This window comes from Aspergillus brunneoviolaceus (genome assembly GCF_003184695.1).
Source record: "Aspergillus brunneoviolaceus CBS 621.78 unplaced genomic scaffold BO95scaffold_23, whole genome shotgun sequence".
Lineage (NCBI taxonomy): Eukaryota > Fungi > Ascomycota > Eurotiomycetes > Eurotiales > Aspergillaceae > Aspergillus > Aspergillus brunneoviolaceus.
Genome location: NW_020290753.1, coordinates 210275 through 227416, shown reverse-complemented (window position 1 = coordinate 227416; position 17142 = coordinate 210275). Strand labels below are relative to the sequence as shown.

At 54.4% G+C, this 17142-nt stretch overlaps 7 protein-coding genes across 7 annotated transcripts; 4 read left to right on the top strand and 3 right to left on the bottom strand.

The window, feature by feature from the left end:
- The first annotated feature begins 1537 nt into the window (after positions 1–1537).
- Positions 1538–2983, top strand: BO95DRAFT_441532 (alpha/beta fold hydrolase). The gene is made up of 3 exons (XM_025586196.1): positions 1538–2012; positions 2105–2458; positions 2541–2983. The coding sequence occupies exons 1-3, from the start codon at positions 1635–1637 to the stop codon at positions 2715–2717; spliced, it is 909 nt and encodes a 302-aa protein (XP_025443603.1). The 5' UTR covers positions 1538–1634; the 3' UTR covers positions 2718–2983.
- Positions 2984–3409: 426 nt separating this feature from the next.
- BO95DRAFT_441531 (uncharacterized protein) lies at positions 3410–4809 on the top strand. The gene is made up of 3 exons (XM_025586195.1): positions 3410–3586; positions 3653–4131; positions 4212–4809. Exons 1-3 carry the CDS (start codon positions 3446–3448, stop codon positions 4774–4776), a joined length of 1185 nt encoding a protein of 394 aa, XP_025443602.1. The 5' UTR covers positions 3410–3445; the 3' UTR covers positions 4777–4809.
- Positions 4810–5561: 752 nt separating this feature from the next.
- On the top strand, positions 5562–5861 carry BO95DRAFT_462413 (uncharacterized protein; the record flags this gene model as incomplete). The annotated part of the gene is made up of 1 exon (XM_025588911.1): positions 5562–5861. The coding sequence occupies one exon, from the start codon at positions 5562–5564 to the stop codon at positions 5859–5861; it is 300 nt and encodes a 99-aa protein (XP_025443601.1).
- A 974-nt stretch (positions 5862–6835) lies between these two features.
- On the bottom strand, positions 6836–8056 carry BO95DRAFT_430670 (uncharacterized protein; the record flags this gene model as incomplete). The annotated part of the gene is made up of 1 exon (XM_025584974.1): positions 6836–8056. The coding sequence occupies one exon, from the start codon at positions 8054–8056 to the stop codon at positions 6836–6838; it is 1221 nt and encodes a 406-aa protein (XP_025443600.1).
- Positions 8057–8758: 702 nt separating this feature from the next.
- BO95DRAFT_452116 (putative SNARE protein (Ufe1)) lies at positions 8759–10113 on the top strand (the record flags this gene model as incomplete). Its single annotated transcript, XM_025588125.1, has 3 exons — positions 8759–8881; positions 8957–9786; positions 9873–10113. 3 exons carry the CDS (start codon positions 8759–8761, stop codon positions 10111–10113), a joined length of 1194 nt encoding a protein of 397 aa, XP_025443599.1.
- A 143-nt stretch (positions 10114–10256) lies between these two features.
- On the bottom strand, positions 10257–11683 carry BO95DRAFT_359780 (aspartate aminotransferase; the record flags this gene model as incomplete). The annotated part of the gene is made up of 4 exons (XM_025582459.1): positions 10257–10352; positions 10408–11250; positions 11317–11448; positions 11504–11683. The coding sequence occupies 4 exons, from the start codon at positions 11681–11683 to the stop codon at positions 10257–10259; spliced, it is 1251 nt and encodes a 416-aa protein (XP_025443598.1).
- A 2747-nt stretch (positions 11684–14430) lies between these two features.
- BO95DRAFT_336764 (RING-H2 finger protein) lies at positions 14431–16210 on the bottom strand (the record flags this gene model as incomplete). Its single annotated transcript, XM_025581940.1, has 4 exons — positions 14431–14824; positions 14883–15465; positions 15518–15923; positions 16007–16210. Coding segments are annotated over 4 exons (1587 nt in total), but the record flags the coding sequence as incomplete, so codon positions are not given.
- Between the last annotated feature and the right edge of the window lie 932 nt (positions 16211–17142).

Below are 17142 nucleotides of genomic sequence, written 5' to 3'. Positions count from 1 at the left end.
TTTATCGGAGCCGAGGAGCAAGGGAGAGCGCTAAACCATTCTAGAAAGGAAGAAGTGGGTTTCGACGCCGTATGACTGACGGGTGTTGCGCCATGTCATTTAGATCAGCGCAAATCAAACTGGCTCCCAAATGTGCAGTACACGCAGTGCATAATTTCCCGAGCATTGTCCGCGTTGAGTAAGTATGAGTGCAGCCACCCTTGGCGCCGAGGCGGGTTTCAAATGATTCCATGTCGTGCAATAAAGTTGTTTTGTGGCGTTCGGCTCTTGGAGACATATGCCAGCTGTACTTACCTGCTGTCTAGAGATATTGAATTTTGGTGTGTTGTAAGGGTCCTTGTAAATTTGAATTGCCTCGGCAACAAGGAAATGGTTCTCGAGCCGGATACACGGGCAAATTTCGGAGCTAGTGGGGGAAAGAGTCGGCCAGTAATGACAGACAAAGAAGAATAATGAGAATTATCATGCCTTTCACTGCATTACTCGCCGAAGGAGTAATAGGATACTTATCATATCCTATTATTGCAGCAAGCTTGGAACCCTTTCCTGCTTGCCATGTGGTAAATGGAGACCAGGAGGTCGCATGGATTTTTAATCAAATTTAATAAGCTTAATTCACACCGACACTGACAGGGGCTGATCCATGTTTTGCTCCCGTCTGGCCATGGCCGTCATGCCCATCATTCCCTCTTGGGTTCGTTCTTCCCTCCCACGTCATGAGGTTTGACTTGGCCTCTCCCCATCTTCCCTTTTCGGAAAGAGACAATAGCCGGCCCTTGTGAATAATGTATTACTCTATGACCATCACCGGCTGATTCTGAAGGATCAACTCTAAACTTCGTACAAGGGGAATCCCAACCTAACCCGACCGCGGTCAGAACGTTATTCGTGGTTCCGACCAATTATGACGAGAGTTGCTCGTGCCGTCCTCGGATTCGTTCCATCCAAGATGGATCCATGATGCCTCTCCCACAAACTTGAACAGGAATTGTGCCCCTCGGCAGGCGTCCGAATGCTCTCGAAGAAAGTCAAAACAATAGTACCTTTAGCACGCGTGTGTTGCTACGGATAATGCGAACTGCGCCAGAAGCAAAAAAATCCGAGGACCTGCCACGACACGAGAGGAAAGATTCCGCATTGGTCGAGTCAGGAACCCGTTGCCCTGGTGGAGCCAGCCGCCCGGATTGGGGAAGCAACTCCGTGGTCGGACGGTCCCCGTTCTTGTCAGGGCTGTCATCACCGTGTGAGGTGCCCCATCCAGACCTCCCTCGTTCTCCTTTTGCCCGCACACACTCCGAGCGCAGAGAATTTATTTTTTTTCCCCCTTGCCCGTGAGAGTGGTTGGTTGCCCTCGCATTGTGTCGCAGATTTGCAACCTGCGTGGCGTGGTTGTGGATCAAAAGGGGGTGTGTATGCAATTCTTGTTGAGAGAGAGATAGAGACAAGAGAGAAGAGTCTCCTACATTAAGATAATCAAGAAGTGACTACCTAAGGCGGAGACTTTAATTAACCAAGAAACCTCCGCATTAGCTCTTGTCGAAAATCTCCTGCCATCATTCTTTCTACCTTTCCCTTTCTTATCTGCATCCTTCCACAGATTGCATCATTCCATCAATAACATTCTTCTGATAATCATGGCCGCTCAACATACCATCACGGTCCCCCACTTGGGTGGCATCGAAGTCGGCTATGCCCTGTCCAACAACAGCACCTATGACCCCTCCAAGCCGACCTGCGTGCTCATCAACTCGATGTGCATGACCGCGTCGCTCTACCGCCCCCAGTTCGAGGATGCCGAGTTGACCAACACCACCAACCTGTTGGCCATCGAGCCGCTTGGCCATGGCGCCACCCGCTGTCTGGCGCCCGCCGCCGAACACTTCACCTACTGGGACTCGGCCATCATGGCCCTTCAAGTGATGGAAAAATTGGGCATCCAGAAGGCCTTTGCCCTGGGAACCAGCCAGGGAGGATGGGTTGTAGCACGCATGGCCCTTTTGGCACCAGATAGGGTTTGTTCTCACACTTCGACTACTTAAAGGGGGGGAAATCAACAATCGCATTGACTAATCTTACGTGCTTTCTTCTTGTTTTCTATTGATAGATCCTTGGCATCCTGCCCTTAGGTACTTCGATGGACTACGAATCGGCCGACTCCCGCAGCAAGGACTGCTGGGACCCCGTCACCCTGCTGACCCCATTCCTGGAGAAATGGACGAGCGAGACTCCCACCCCGGATTTTGTGGTCGACGATGTGTGGTGCGGGATGGTCGCGGGGATCGGCTTCGGGGCGTCGGGAACGCCCGAGACGACCGACTTCTGGGTGCAGACGCTGAAGCAGGTCTACACGGGGGATGAGGGACGCAAGAAGGTGCGCATGGCCTTGATGTGCCTGTTGACGCGGGACGGGCTGCTTCTGCGCCTGAAGGATGTGCGGTGCCCCGTGTATTGGCTCCAGGTGAGTGAACCCCCCTCCGGCATAAATCTACCTATGGGAATAGCGTCAGGATGGCTAATGTGTTGTATACCGGTTGGCTCAGGGGACGGAGGATTTCCCCTTCAAGACCACGGTCCCCGCAGAACAGATCCAGCGGTTCTCCGCTAGTCAGGAGGCTAAATTGCAGATGGTGGAGGGAGGGGCCCATTACCTGAATGCCACGCATCCGCGGGAGGTTAACGCGGCGATCCGTGAGATGGTCACTCGCTACGGTGCCTGAGCGGGCTGCAGGGGAAGCTACAAGAAAAAATGGATCTTAGGCTACTACTGAAGGGGCGCAGATAGATTACGAAGAGTAAGTAGTACACAGTACACAGTTAGTGTCAGGAGAGAGTTGGAACAGTTCAGGAACGAACTGCATGCCAACCAGTGCCAAGTGGGCAGGACAACCCGAAACTGCTAAAGGATTGACACATCGGATGGGGCGACCTCGAGTTAGGGTCTTTCTAGTGGCTTCGACTACTTGGAGCCGGCGCTTCCTTGGCCAAAGGTTGAATAAATGTTAACAAGCCTTGGCCGCCGGACTCGCTGGTCCAGCCCTAATTGGGACGGACAGTGAGTGGAACCTGAACATGTAAATTTTTTGACACTGACAGGCGGCGAACGCGAACGACAGCTCCATGCCTCCATCAATCTAAGCACCTCGCTTTTTCTATTTCTCTTTGCTTTTTCTTCATTCCCCAAAGTTCGGTTCGAGGCTACACTAGTTCATTGTTGGCCACGCGGCGTAGAAACTTCCCCCCTCCCCCCAAAGTACGAGTAAAATTCGCCTGAGCCCATCCCCAAATGTAGCGTTTGTCGGCAGCTTCGGGCAGTGGGTCTTCCACCAAAGGTTTTGTCCATGCACGGCTCCCATATTAATAGCGATCGCCTGCCCACCTGAGATTGATTCGAGGTCTCGCTTTCCCTGGCCAGCCGTTTTCTTCTCCGGTGTAAGTGGTCATGGCGATGGATGAACAGCGGTGGGCGACCGCCACCACCACCTCCGTGACGGTGCTTGCCTTTCTGTGTGTTGTGCTGCGGATCGTTTCTCGACTGGAACGTAAGCAGAAACTCTGGTGGGATGACTGGATGATCATCTTTTCCATGGTATGTACTCTGCGGTGTACTGCACTTCGATTCTCTCGAATCACACTGACACACCACACCATCTAGGGGTGGAACTTCGTCGTGGTCGGCTTCATCTATGCCATGATCCACGAAGGCATGGGCATCCACGCCGACCAATTGCCGACTGGACAAGTCATCCTGATCGCCAAGTTCCTGGTCGTGGCCGAGATCCTCTACGTCTTCAACCTGGTCTGGACCAAGCTCAGCATTCTGCTGATGTACTACCGCATCTTCCGCTTTGCCTACTTCAAACGCTGGGCCTATATCATCGGCACCTTTGTGATCTGCTGGGTCATCTGCATCACCTTCCTGTTCATCTTCATCTGCGTCCCCGTGCAGAAACTCTGGTACCCGAGTCTCCCCGGCCACTGCATCTCCCAGGTCGGCACCTGGATCGCCAATGCCACCTCGACCATCGCCACCGACCTGGTGATCCTCTTCCTCCCACTACCTCAAGTCTGGAAGCTGCAGCTCCGCCTATCTGAAAAGGTGGCCTTGACCATCGCATTTGGCCTAGGGTTCTTGTAAGTTCACCCTACAGCACTTCCTTACCCAGCCCTCGGACAAACGACCCACCAATTGACACAAAAAAAAAAAAAAACAGCGTGGTCTTCGCCTCGGCCTACCGCTTCAGCGTCCTCTTCTCCTACACCGCCGCCGACAGCTCCTACACCCTGGCCCCGACCGTCGGCTGGACCGCGATCGAGATGTCGGCCGGCATCGTCTCCGCCTGCCTGCCGACCATCCGGCCCGCGCTGCAACTCGCCGCCCGCACGATGGGCATCCAAGCCGTCATGCCCGCCATCTTCCGCAGCACCGGCCACTCCGCCAACCACCTCTCCTCCAAATCCGAGGCCACCCAGCTGGGCAGTCGCTTCGCCGCGGGCGATATCCCACTTTCCACGGGTGGCGGCGGCGGCGGCGGCGATGGGGGCACGTCCTCCTCCCGCCCCGTCGTCCGCCATTCGTTCTACCATCTCCCCGACGAGGGCGAGTTGTCCGAGATCGACAGCGTCCCGTTGAAAATGGAGGTGTCGCTGCGGCCGAAGCATGATCGGGGCCAGACGGTCACCAAGATCCGCGGGCGGACGAGCGTGGCGTCCGGGGAGGACGATCTCTTGCCGTTGCATGGGATCCGCGTGCAGAAGGACTTTAGGCAGGATGGGTAGGGGGTTTTCGTTTGTTTTTGTTTTGTTGTTTTTCTATAGCGGGGGGCATATTTAGGAGTTTGCTTTTCATATTGAAGTATGATTGGGTAATTGTCTGTATGCATATGGTGTATTTATATCATGTATATATTAATGGTATGGCATTAAGAGTGTCAATGTCGAGGCAGTGTTAGTTCGGCGGAGCTGGGATTCCACGATGCTGTATCTTGCTGCAAGTGCCTGTGCCCGATCTTCACTTTAGCTTTTCTGTTACCAAATAATCTTCTCATTCTCTATTGCGAATGAGCATGGAAAGACACAAAGAAGGTGAGTATAGTAGATGTAGAAGCCGACGGTAAGACTTACGTCTTCTATGATATATCCAGAGCCATTACGCTCCTCTCACATAACACATTGCTCATGCCGAAGAGATTTCTCACCTCAGTTGAAAACCCAGTGCCAACGTTACAAAGATAGGATTATCAAAGAACGTGGTCGATACTTCACCGACGCCTTGCAAGGAACGTGGAGCCGAGTCCCGCCGTCAAGCAAAGAATGCTATTCCTGTTTACCTTTGTTCTATTGTACGTCTTCTACCCCCACTCCAATCTCTTCCAAGTTCCCATGGTTTCAATTGTGACGAAAAAGGTTGAGTACACCTATAAAACCCTTCCTCGCTCTCCATCCCTCACGACCTCCATACAAGCCTACTTAGCCCAGCAGACAAGTCCCCAAGCGACCTTGTAGACCAAGTACCTCACCCCCCCCCACACAAGTCAACACCTAAGCCCCAACACCGCTAAACAATGTCCTACACAACGCACCCCACCCCCCTCACCTGCATGGTCCGGTGCAACGCCAACGCCTACGCCGTCGACGGCTTCTGCGGGCTCTGCCACGAGCCCCCGGCGCACGGCAGCCCGCTGAAGTGGCACTGTACCGGGTGCAGTGTGGACTTCCACACCGAGTGCTTCCGCCGGTGGATGGACCGGGCCCTGCGGATGAGTCTGGTGTCGACCTGCCCCAGCTGTCGGTCGCGGTGGGAGATGATCCTCACGGGGCCGGAGGCGAGGACAGCCACGCAGTTCCTTAGTTTTGGGGATTGAGGCTTGGGTCTGTGGGTGATCGGTGTGGTAGGATGAATCGGTGTGTACCTGGTCATGGGCATGTAGTGTTTGGCTTACGTGAAGGATGTTGGATTTATACTCTGCAATGACTTGGGTTTCTTTCATGAGTTTGGTCTTGGTTCGTATTACTCTCGTAATCGTGGAGATATTTGTGATTTTTCGATTGATGCCAATGATTAGTTGGCTATAGTGGATGGGGTTGAGTCATAGATGCGAATAGTACTTGTATGTTTGTTAAAAATCTCGAACGTAGTGATGAGACTGCTGTGTGGGCACTTCTTCCCTACTCAACCTGAGACGAAAGAATAAAAGAACGGAGTCTAAATCTCTTCCAGTGACTTTAACAGTGGCCATGCATCTTGAAACCGTCAGCAATTAATTAAGCACTATTCACTATAAACTTGCCGAACCAAGTTGTGAGTCCCGCTGGCTCTCGTCTGTGCAGTGGGGTCGGGCTAAAGGTGAACGGTGGGTCATCGTTCTTCCTTCAGCCTTCTATCCCCCCCGCAATCAAACACTCTTCAAAGAGGATCGATCAGTCGCGCATATCCCATCCACCCATCATATCGAGTCTCAACAGCAAGCCTACTCAGCTGGTCCAAGCCAGCGAGAATCTCCTTCGAGTCGTGATTGCGAATCTCGAGTGGGGTCGAGGAACCACGGACTGACTCTGGCAATCTTGCACCCACGGTGGTGAGGTGCACCTCGACCTCCACAGAGACTCTCTTTGCATTGCATACATTGCTTGCGCATATTGCCGCAGAGGCTGGCTTGAATAGAGCGGCTGATTGCATATAATTTGATGCTAATACAGGAAAAACTCGACTTTATATAAATGACTGTGCAATTGCTGACAATACAAACAATGTAGGCAAACGCAACTTTCCAAGAAAGAGGTCGTCGACACGAGAAATGTGTCCGGGACGCAGAAGCCATTGAATCCGACGTACTAATCAATCACCCTCATCGCTGGTAGATTGGCTTGAACTGCTCTCACTTGAGCTGCTCTCACTTGAGCTGCTCTCACTTGAGCTGGCTTCACCTGAGCTGGCCTCGCTGGAACTGGCCTCGCTGGAACTGGCCTCGCTGGAACTGGCCTCGCTGGAACTGGCCTCGCTGGAACTGGCCTCGCTAGAATCGCCCTCATTGGATCCGCTTTCATCTGACAACCCGGCAGCCGTCCCGGACTCACTACTATCGCTAGATCGACTTTCAGTCGCAAGCGTCTCCCCCGATCCCTCATCCGAATCATAGGATCGTCGGGCCGTAGGAGTTCTGTCCCCGTCCCCGTCCCCGTCCTCGCTGCCATCTTCCAGCTCCGGCGGCTCCAGGCCCAGCTCCGAGTACAGGACGCCCTGCGTCTCGGGCATCTCCCCGGTCAGCCGCAACTCCTCAGAGACCTTGCGAAGCGTGCGTTGGGCCCCGACCGTGAGTGTGTCCTGTTGCAGGCGGAGATTCTCCCTGAAGCTCCAGAGGAGCTCCCCGAACGGCGGCTCGATGTCCAGGTAGTTGTTGTCCTGTATGGAGAGGGCGAACTTCTCGAGCTCGCGCTTCCACAGCTCCTGCAGCACGCTGCCCCCGATCAGGTCGCGACACAGATTCAGAAACAGGGTCTCCGCCCAGCAGGCGAAGCTGGGCAGGATCACGTCGTTGCGCCCGATGTCCTGCAGGCGGTTCTCGCCCTCGCCGCTCAGCATGTAGTCCACGTGCACGGCGCGCGGCCGGCGCAGCGGCGGGTCGCGCGCCTGCCACATGTACACGCTCTTGCGGTAGATCCGGACGGTCAGCATCGGCTGGTAGGGGTCGTCGTCGCTGGAAGCGGAGGATCCTGTGGATGATGATGAGTCAGTGCAATCGCTGGTGGTGCTGGATCCGCGGCTGTTACTCACCACAATCCAATTTGCCTCTCGGGGGAAATGGAAGTGAGGTATGTCTGTGGGCGGTTGCTCGTGGCCCGTCATGGTAGGGCAGTCGGCGCCATGTTTGCAGCTCTCGAGACCGTTGTCCTCGAGCGCTTGGCAGGCTCTCTCGATGTGCTTGTCCGGGATGATATAGCCACTGAAATCTGGGTAGTCGACCTCCATGCCGTAGAGCTCGAGGACCGGCGCTCCGAAGACGGTGTATCGGATCTTCTGGTCCTGGAAGCTGGAGACTACGAGTCCGCTGTAATCCATTTTGTACAGATGTGGGTGTGGTTTGCGGTTTTGTACTTACTGACTCAGATGATCAAGGGGCTGAGAGTGAACGATACGACGGTGCTGGGTGATCGAAATGCATTTTATAGATCAGCTTGGGCGTACTTGTCTTTCAAGATGGTCTAGGTTAAGAGGGATTTACCTGGCGGCTTAATCTCGAGACAATGATCCTGCCGTACGATCCATGGCGGACTTTCAGCTCTTTATCCTAGATTGTGGAGTCTGAGATGGAATCAACGAAGAAGATATCCCTGGCAGTGATTCACACCATTCTTGCTACTGGGCGATTACTTTCCACCAAACCATCCATCTCAAACCGTCCATGCCTTGTGCTATGCTCTTCAGGTAAGAGTTACGGTAAGAAAGTAGCCAGTATGATGGCTAATAGAAACTTCGCATATCAGCAGCATAGACCTATTACAAGGTGAGAAGCAAACAACTACAGCTTACGTGCCTGAGGCATAACTACCAGTATTAGCACATGCATAACTCATTATTAATGTATCCACAATCACGGGACGGGACCCTCCCCTCCGCCTCGGCCAGTTCCACCGCCTACGTACATATCAAGCTGTCAACATCATCATCACCACCACCACCACCACCATCCCTCTATTGAGTCCACAATCAACCCAGCCATACCGTCACCGCTACCGTCTCCATGCTCCACCACCCCCCAAAATGACAGACCTAACCCCAACCCTCCACGAGCTCCTAAAAAGCAAACCCAATGCCCCGCGCCTCTCGAAGGGTTATCTCTCCACCGAGACGGCGGACGAGTTCCTCAAAGAAGCCTACCGGATTGTACGTGCCCCTAGCCTACCTTAACCCCCTCTCTCCCACCCACCCACCACAAGCAAAACCACTAACCACCCCCAGAACAACCACATAACCTCCCTCCTGCACTACCTACACCGCATCCGCCCCTCCTACCTCTCCATCAACCACAACCACCACCACAACAACAACAACAAGTCATCCCACAAACCCCCCTCAGACCCCTCCCCCCTCGCCCTCCCCCCCCCACCGCCAAAAGACCTAACCGACACCTCCCGCGCCGAAATCGACACCTCAACCTCCCACCTCCTCCGCCAACTCTCCACCTCCATCTCCACGCTCGCCTCCGCCGAGACCCTCCGGCAGGAGACGCGGGCGCAGCTCCTCCGCAAGAAATACGGGAGTCGCGTGGGCGGCGTTCTGGCCCGGTGGGCGGCCGGCGGCGATGACGACCCGCAAACACGCGCAACAGCAACCCCCGCGCAACGCGCCGAGGAGGCCGCCGAGGATAACACGAAGCAGCTCCGCGCGGCGGTGCTGTGGTTCCTGCAGCGGAAGCTGGAGGGGGTCGTGGCGGTGCAGCGCGGGATGGTGGAGAAGAGGCTGGAGAGGGTCAGGGAGCGGGAGAGGAGTGTGCTTTATTTGTCGCAGCAGCAACAACAATCAAAACAGCAGCAGCAGCAGCAGCAGCAGTCGGGTAAGGAGCGGGGGGAGGAACGGGGGTTGGGGCACGGGTTTGGGCAAGGGCAAGGGTCGGAACATGTAGGCGACATGATGCTGCCGCCGCCGTCGGGGGAGACGCAGGGCCAGCGGTTGGAGGAGACAGAACTACACGCTATCGAGGCGCAGCTCTCGCCGGAGCAGTTGCAGCTGTTCGCGGAGGAGAATGATGCCATGGTCAAGTATTATGAGGATACCTTGAGTAAGGTCCGGTATGTTTGTCTTTTTTTTCCCCCTTTGGCTAGGGTGGTGGATGGCAAGGGCAACCCGAGCTAATGTGTGTGTGTCTGTATCGCAGAACCGCCGAGAAATCGCTACTCGAGATCTCCTCCCTCCAACAGACTCTCGTCGCCCATCTGTCCACGCAGGAGGAATATATCAACCAGCTGGTCACCGACGCGAGCAACACGCATTCCAACATCGGGCAAGGAAACAAGGAGCTCAAGCGCGCGAGTGAGCGGCGGAGTACCGCGCAGGCGGTGTTTTGGGGCACCGTCGGACTGTGTACTTGGTTGGTGGTGTGGGATTTTGTCTTCTAGACTTTCCAGCTGTATAACTCAACAACACATTCTTAATTTTTGGCTTCTTTGCGCATTGGCATTATGATAACCCCCTAATGGTTTATGTCTGTATGTTCTGTATGCTGTGTTTTATGGTTCATTCAACGAAAAGAGCAACCCGCTTATGACGTCTCCCGCACCACGCTATCCACCGCCTCGGCAAAGTAATCCAGATTATTCGTGTTCAGTCCCGCCATCGAGATGCGGCCGTTCTTCGTCTGTCCCCGTTGTTAGTATGTAGCTACCAAAACCAACCGAGAAGAAAAAACTTACCATGTAAACATGCCACTTCTCGCGCAGGATCTTAACTTGGCTCTCCGTCAACCCCGTGAAGCTGAACATGCCAATCTGATCCGTGATGTGCTGCCACGAGCCCGGCGTGCCCTTGGCTTCGAGCCTCTCCCGCAGTCCCTTGCGCATCTCCGCGATCCGCCCACTCATCGTCCGCAGGTCCTCCTCCCACTCGGCGAACAGCGTCTCATCGTTCAGCACCCGGCTCGCGATGCGCGCACCGTACGCCGGGGGGTTCGAGATCTCCGACCGCTGGAGGATGGCCAGCTGGGAGGCGATGTTGCTGTTGTTGGCCGCGGCCTCGGCACCGGGCGCGGACACGAAGTGGAACGCTCCCGTGCGCTGGCCGTACAGACCAAAGTTCTTGGCGAAGGACTGCGCGATGCACAGCTCGAACCCTTGCTCGATGAAGTAGCTCACCGCCCAGGCGTCGCGGCGGAGGTCGCCCGAGGCGAAGCCCTGGTAGGCGCAGTCGAAGAAGGGGAAGTGGTGACGGTCGCGCATCACGACGGCGACCTCCTTCCACTGGTCCTGGGTGAGGTCGACGCCCGTGGGGTTGTGCGCGCAGGCGTGCAGGAGGATGACGGAGCCGGTGGGGGCGGACCGCAGCGCGCCCAGCATGCCGTCGAAGTCCAGGCCCTTGGTCTTGGCGGAGAAGTAGGGGTAGTTGGCGAGGGAGAGGCCGACATTCGTGAAGATCTGGTGGTGGTTGGCCCAGGTGGGGTTGGAGAGGTAGATGGAGGGCTTCGCGGGGTGGAACTTGGCGAGGAAGAGCGCGCCCAGGTGGACGGCGCCGGTGCCGGAGATGGTTTGGAATGTGCAGACCTGAGAGGTGGGTTCTTGTTAGTATTGGATGCTGGTAGTACCGTGTACACCAAAGGGTAGACGAACTCGGTTCTCGCGAATGGCGGGGCTGTCGGCGCCGATCATGAGCTTCTGCGCCGCGCTGGTGTAATCGGCCAATCCCTTGATGGGAAGGTATTCATGGTTGAGGTTGGGGTCGTTGCGCACAAGGTCGTCGGCCTGGATTTGGGTTTAGTCGTGATCAAACTCCCACCTGGGAAGAGAAAAACCTTACCTTCTTCACAACGGGCAGAATCCACGGTTTGGCGTTGTTATCGCGATAGGCGCCGATAACGAGATCGACCTTCTTGTCGGAGGGATCTTGGCGGAAGGCCTGAGCGAGACCGAAGAGGGGATCCTCCGGGGCGGCGGGCACGTTGGCCGTAGAGAAGACGGTAGGGCTTGAGGAGCCCATGATGTGTGAAGATAGGGAGGCGAGACGGGAGGTAGCAGTGGAGAGGATGGAGGAAGCTGACGGGGGTTGGAAGGAGGAAGTGGAAGTGGGGATGGAGGAGGAGGAAGAAGAAGAAGAAGAAGAAGAGGGTGCCATGAGAGCTTTGAAGTATGTCAGAGAATGGCCCAACAGGTCACACCACCTTAGGTTTCCTGACTGGTTGCTGCTTGCGTTCACCGGCAAGCAATTCGACTGGACCGAAACAGATAAATCCCGATGTGGATGATTTGCCCATAAACAAACACGCGAATAAATACTTCAATCGGAGTAAGCTGGACACAGAGCAGAGGGGGGGGGGTCGGCCAGTCGCCGATATTTAAACATCAAAACGTCGGAGAGCATGGGATAGGATGGTGAAGGGGAGAGAGGCTCAGCCGAGGATAGATGACGACATGCACATGTGTTAGTTACTAGATAGTTATCTTGCCTTCCGACTGACTGGCATTGATCTTGCATACCATACAATAGCATGCTACTTGCTCTACGAATTCAATTCAATTCAGATTCTATCACTCTCTCCCTCTGTTGCAAGTTCCTCCGGAGCACACGCAGCCCGAATCATGTTCTTTCCAATTGCCCCCCGTGGTGGTGGTTCTTCAGCACCCCTCACTCATCATATGACTGACAGTACTGTAAATAAGACTTATCGCTGCAGGTGAACCTGAAACCTCCGCTTTCATCCACCCGCAACATTCTTTCTACCAAATCCACAGAACCCATTGCCCATTGCATTCCTTCTACTCAGTAAATCTTCTTCCCCCGATTCTCCTAATCCTTTCAACTGTCAATCATTCTTCCGGACCAACACAGGGGGGCAAAGAGAACAGCCACCTGCGTGGCCGACTCCAACCGACACTGTGTGGTGCCCCGCCCAATCACCGCGGCCTCGAAACCCCGATGTGTCATCCTCTTTTACCCCACTTACGGCAGACAACCGTCTAGCCCTGCGTGATTTTTCCTTCGCCCCGTTTGAAGGGGCCGGGGGCACGTAGTTTTATTTTTATATTAGGTTCGATCGCCGATTGAAGAGACATTTAACCCCTCATGGGGAGGATGGATTGTACACTGTAGTCACAAATTAGGTCCAGCATCATCAGCATTGAGAAAAGGTTTACGACATTACACTGTCGGTTCCTACAATAATCAAAATAATAAAGATACATCTTCAGAAGAATCAGAGCTCGAGATCACCCGCAGCTCAACTTGAACCTGAACAATCAACCGATTGGAATCCCATTGCAAGCCTCACTCAATCCAGCTTAAGGGAATATCCAAAGTTCAATGTTAGGAAACACCTTCCCCTTCTATCCTCAACACTCAGACTTAGAACCAAGCTCGACCCAGAGTAGACTTCCTCGCTGGGGGGTTTAATCCAGCCAAAACACTCTAGTTGATAGTACACACAAAGAAAATCTCCCCCCCCCCCTCCCCAAAATTATAAACCCAGAAAAATCTTGGAAATTATCATGTTTATTCTCGCTCTACCCCATGGGGTTTTCAATCCTGGCCTCGCCGGATCCCGGAATCCGAAAGCAGCTGGGGCCTGGCAGTGGTTTTTTTTTTTTGGTTGGAAAACGGTTGTGTACGTAATTTGCGGGCATTATTTCCCCCGCGCGCCGCCTGCCCTGCCGTCAGTCCTTCTTCCCCGCAACATTTCCCGTCACATTTATTTGACAGTAAGTCCAAAGTTAGGTTAGGTAATTCTTGTTGATTTTCCTTTTCCTTTCTCCGGGATTAGGTGCGGGTGGCTTAAGCTCAATACTTGGAAGCAGGGGGAAGGGAAGGGTCACGGTGCCATGGGGTGGAAGGTTGGACGGACGGGCCCGGGATCTGGGAAGTCGGGTGGAAGGGGGAAGGATTCCCGATTTGGGGGTGGTGCGGGGCCTGCAGTGGTTCGAGGGTGTGTCAGGGGCAATTTCTCCAATTTACCCGCGATGTAGAAGACTCTACGGTAGGCTTTGGGGTAAGTTGAACGGTTGCTGAAGACTTTCGGAGGGGAGGGGTTGATCAAGTGAGGGGGGGAGTTTGTGTACCTAATGAGGGGAGGAAACAGTCGCTTCGCTTACTCCACCAAGTAAGATGTAGTGTCGGGTGAGTCCGCCTCCGCATCGAGTTTCCTCTTCTAGCATCAGCATCATCAATAACTACACGCTAATGTTCATTGCTACATACTGAGAGAGTACCTGATACGATTATTTACACCTACGTATCATAACCCACAACGTCGTCCTAAGGGAGATCCGATCTCCCATCTTCGATAAGAAAAGTGTAGTCCTATGTACAGCCCAGAATCAATAATCCCAATAACCCAAACAGGAGAACCCCTTCTCAAACGCCGTTTATTGCCCTTGACCATGTAACAATCAACCAAGCATGGAAACGCAGAAGAGAACAAGGATTTGCAGAAGATGAAGAATAGAGAGACAGCCGGTAGCAGCCAGGCCGGGCTATGTAACAGCATCCCATGATCGTCATTATCTTTGGCGTTGTCAAGTTGTCGTCGTCGTCGTCGTTGTTCATCGCCCATGTTCTGTGCACCTGTGTTTGATTTCACAGTATAGCATCATATGAATGGCGTAACATGAAAGTAGAGCTGAAAAAAATGCTTCGTCTGCGCGCGGTGCTCGAATGAAAAAAAAAATGAAAACATGTAACATGTACAGACCGAGAAAAATCGTCGCGTATGTAGATCGTTAGGTAGTGGCAGGGGCGGGTGTGACCGCTTCTTCTGGTGTCGGCTCGGTCTCATGCGCCCGAGTGCGCACGCGGAACCGCTCGCGCAGCCGTCTCGCCAGACCGCTACGTCGGCGGCGGTGTTCTTCGCTCTCTTCGGTTGGGTCTGAGGATGAATCCTGGCGAGTCGCCTCTTCCCGGACGCTGCGCAGAGCTGCGAGACGCTCCTCGACACTGGCATCGCGCATACGGCGGGCGTTCAGCGTGTTATGGAGATAACTGCTCAGTCGACGGTGGCGGTGTTGGTGGCTGTTGCCCCCGGGCGCCGTGGGCGTGGAACTGGCCGCCTCGGGAGCTGTTTCCGCGTGGCTATCGCCCGTGTCTGGGCCTTCTTCACCTTCGGGCTGAGCGGGGTTGAGATCGATACGACTGAAAGCATTCGTTAGTTTGGTCGCACAGTCATGTTCGAGGTGTTCAGAGAACATACCAAAGCGGGCAGGTGCCAGACACATTCACCAACCAGGGATCAATACACTCCGGGTGGAATTGATGGTTGCACGGAAGCACGCGCAGATCTTGGCCCTTAACGAAATCGTCCGTGCAGATTGGGCAGGCAAAGTTTGGGTAATCCGTGGTCGTTCCCGCATCGGGGGCAGTGCTGCGTGGCTCGTCCGTGGAATGCGGCGCAGCCATCGGCATCTCCTGAGAATGAGGCGATATCGGAGCAGAGACCTCATCCGTCGTGTTCGTAGTCGCAGGCATGGTCGTCGTCTCACGTCCCTCCTCTAGAGTCTCACGAGACTGCGCCTCAGGCCCCATCGCCATCTCTACATCCCCCTTGGCTGCCTCGGTCTTGCCGCCTTGGTCGTTGTTGTCCCCGAACTTGACGATCGGGATCGTGTCAAGCATGGCTCGTGCTATGCCTCTTGCTCGACTCTGGCGCGGTCTTCCCGCCGTATGCCGCGGCCCATAGCGCTCAGGGTGGCGATGGGCCCGGACTGCTCCGGTAATGATGATGGCTAGAAAAAGCGCCGTGATGATACCGGTAATCGTATACAAGATGATCATCGCTATTCCCAGGGGTCAGTCACCAGCAGTGAGGCAAGGAACTCAACCACATACCAGTATTCGGACTGTCACCGGTCGACCCGACCTGGTTGTTCGTGTTCGAAGCTATGAACGACATGTTGGTGGACTTGGGATAGATGGTAGATGAGCCGTCCCCGAGGGAAGTAAGCTGTGTGGAAAGCTGCTTGGACCAGAGCGGGTTCAACACAGTAAAAACGTTGTCGTACTGGCTGGCGGATGAGCCGGAAGGTGAATACGTGCAGTGAGTTGCAGATGCACTGTACAGGATCACCGCGGCTGCCTTCTGCTGCGCGTTGAGGACGTAGTTCACCGTCTGACTGGCATCTAAGTTCCCGGGATATGCAGAAGCGTCGCAACTGATGACAGCGATATCCTGGCTACTTAAAGACCGAGAATTGGTGGCGTCTACGTCCACCAAGCTACCCGTGATACGCAAATTCTAGGTCGGGTCAGTCCATCGGAGTCCCCGGAATACGCACATGGTCGTATATCTCAACATTCTTTGAGGCGGAGACGGCTTACTGTAAGTTCCGACTCGGTGAGATTGACCAAGGCCTGGGTCAGCGGAGCTAAGGTCACGGATGCGGCCGGCACGAGTTGAGAGCTGTTCAACAAGTATCTGTAGTCTCCGATCCAGGAGAGGTCTGCCGAGTTGTTGGACGGCTTCACCGTCCAGTCGCCCGAAATATCTGCAGCGACGATGGGCGAGAGAAGAAGTAAGAGGATGGAGAAGATCAAGACGAGAGGAGAGGGGGAGTCTAGAAGAAAAGAAGATGAAGAGAAGGGAGAAGAAAGTGGGTGGTGACGGGGAGGACCCATCGGCGAATCACTTAGTTAGCGATGGATGATGCTGGAGAATGGCCGGGTGTTCCCCACAGTGACGAGGCGAACGGAGACGGCGGAGAATACTGGAAGTATGGGGATGGGGAGGGGAATGGCCGGCGATCATCGGCCACGGGGCAATGAGTAAGTGATGATGTTGATGATCACAGGAGGAGAATAAACACTGGGCGCAAAGGCTTCAGGGTCCGAACAGGTACCGCTGGCCCAACCAGTGTGATATCACTCCGTGCAGAATCGGTTGATCGTCGGCGGCTACAGTTGGTAAAGGTGGTGGTGGTGGTTGAGGTGGTGGTGGTGGGAAGTCGAGGGAACGGGAGGGTGGGTGAAGATCTCACAGGCGGGCAGGTACTGTTACAACGATCGAAGAGCTGCGAAAATTGGGAAAGTGAAAGAACATGCAGTGCAGTGGTGGACTGGATCAGTACCCATGGAATTGAAACAGCGAAGACTAGGATAAGCCCGAATTCGGGGAGAAGTGAGGACTAGAGATTTGAGTGAGAGGGGGGGGGGGGGAAGAAATGATGAGAATAGTAATAATGTAATGGATGCTGCGGGCCTGGAGTGGGAACAATAAGGCAAGTATCAGTAAGTTCTAATTGACTAGTTTAGTACGGAGTAGCTGATGATGGGTGATGCAGTGCCCAGTTAATGGTAGATGCTGGAACCGACGGATGGGACTGGGAGGGCGGCGGGAAGACAGGCTGGGGCTTGCGATTGGATTACTATCACTTTAGTCTGTCTGTCTGCACCAGCCGAACACTTCCGGTGGGTTGGTCGTTGTTCGTCAGTAGTAAGTTGTCAATCAAATCAGTCAG

Coding starts and splice junctions, on each gene's coding strand:
- BO95DRAFT_441532 (XM_025586196.1), top strand. CDS start 1,635: ATGGCCGCTCAACATACCATCACGGTCCCCCACTTGGGTGGCATCGAA. Junction 2,013..2,104: donor CCCTTTTGGCACCAGATAGG/GTTTGTTCTCAC, acceptor TTCTATTGATAG/ATCCTTGGCATCCTGCCCTT. Junction 2,459..2,540: donor GCCCCGTGTATTGGCTCCAG/GTGAGTGAACCC, acceptor CGGTTGGCTCAG/GGGACGGAGGATTTCCCCTT.
- BO95DRAFT_441531 (XM_025586195.1), top strand. CDS start 3,446: ATGGATGAACAGCGGTGGGCGACCGCCACCACCACCTCCGTGACGGTG. Junction 3,587..3,652: donor GGATGATCATCTTTTCCATG/GTATGTACTCTG, acceptor CACACCATCTAG/GGGTGGAACTTCGTCGTGGT. Junction 4,132..4,211: donor GCATTTGGCCTAGGGTTCTT/GTAAGTTCACCC, acceptor AAAAAAAAACAG/CGTGGTCTTCGCCTCGGCCT.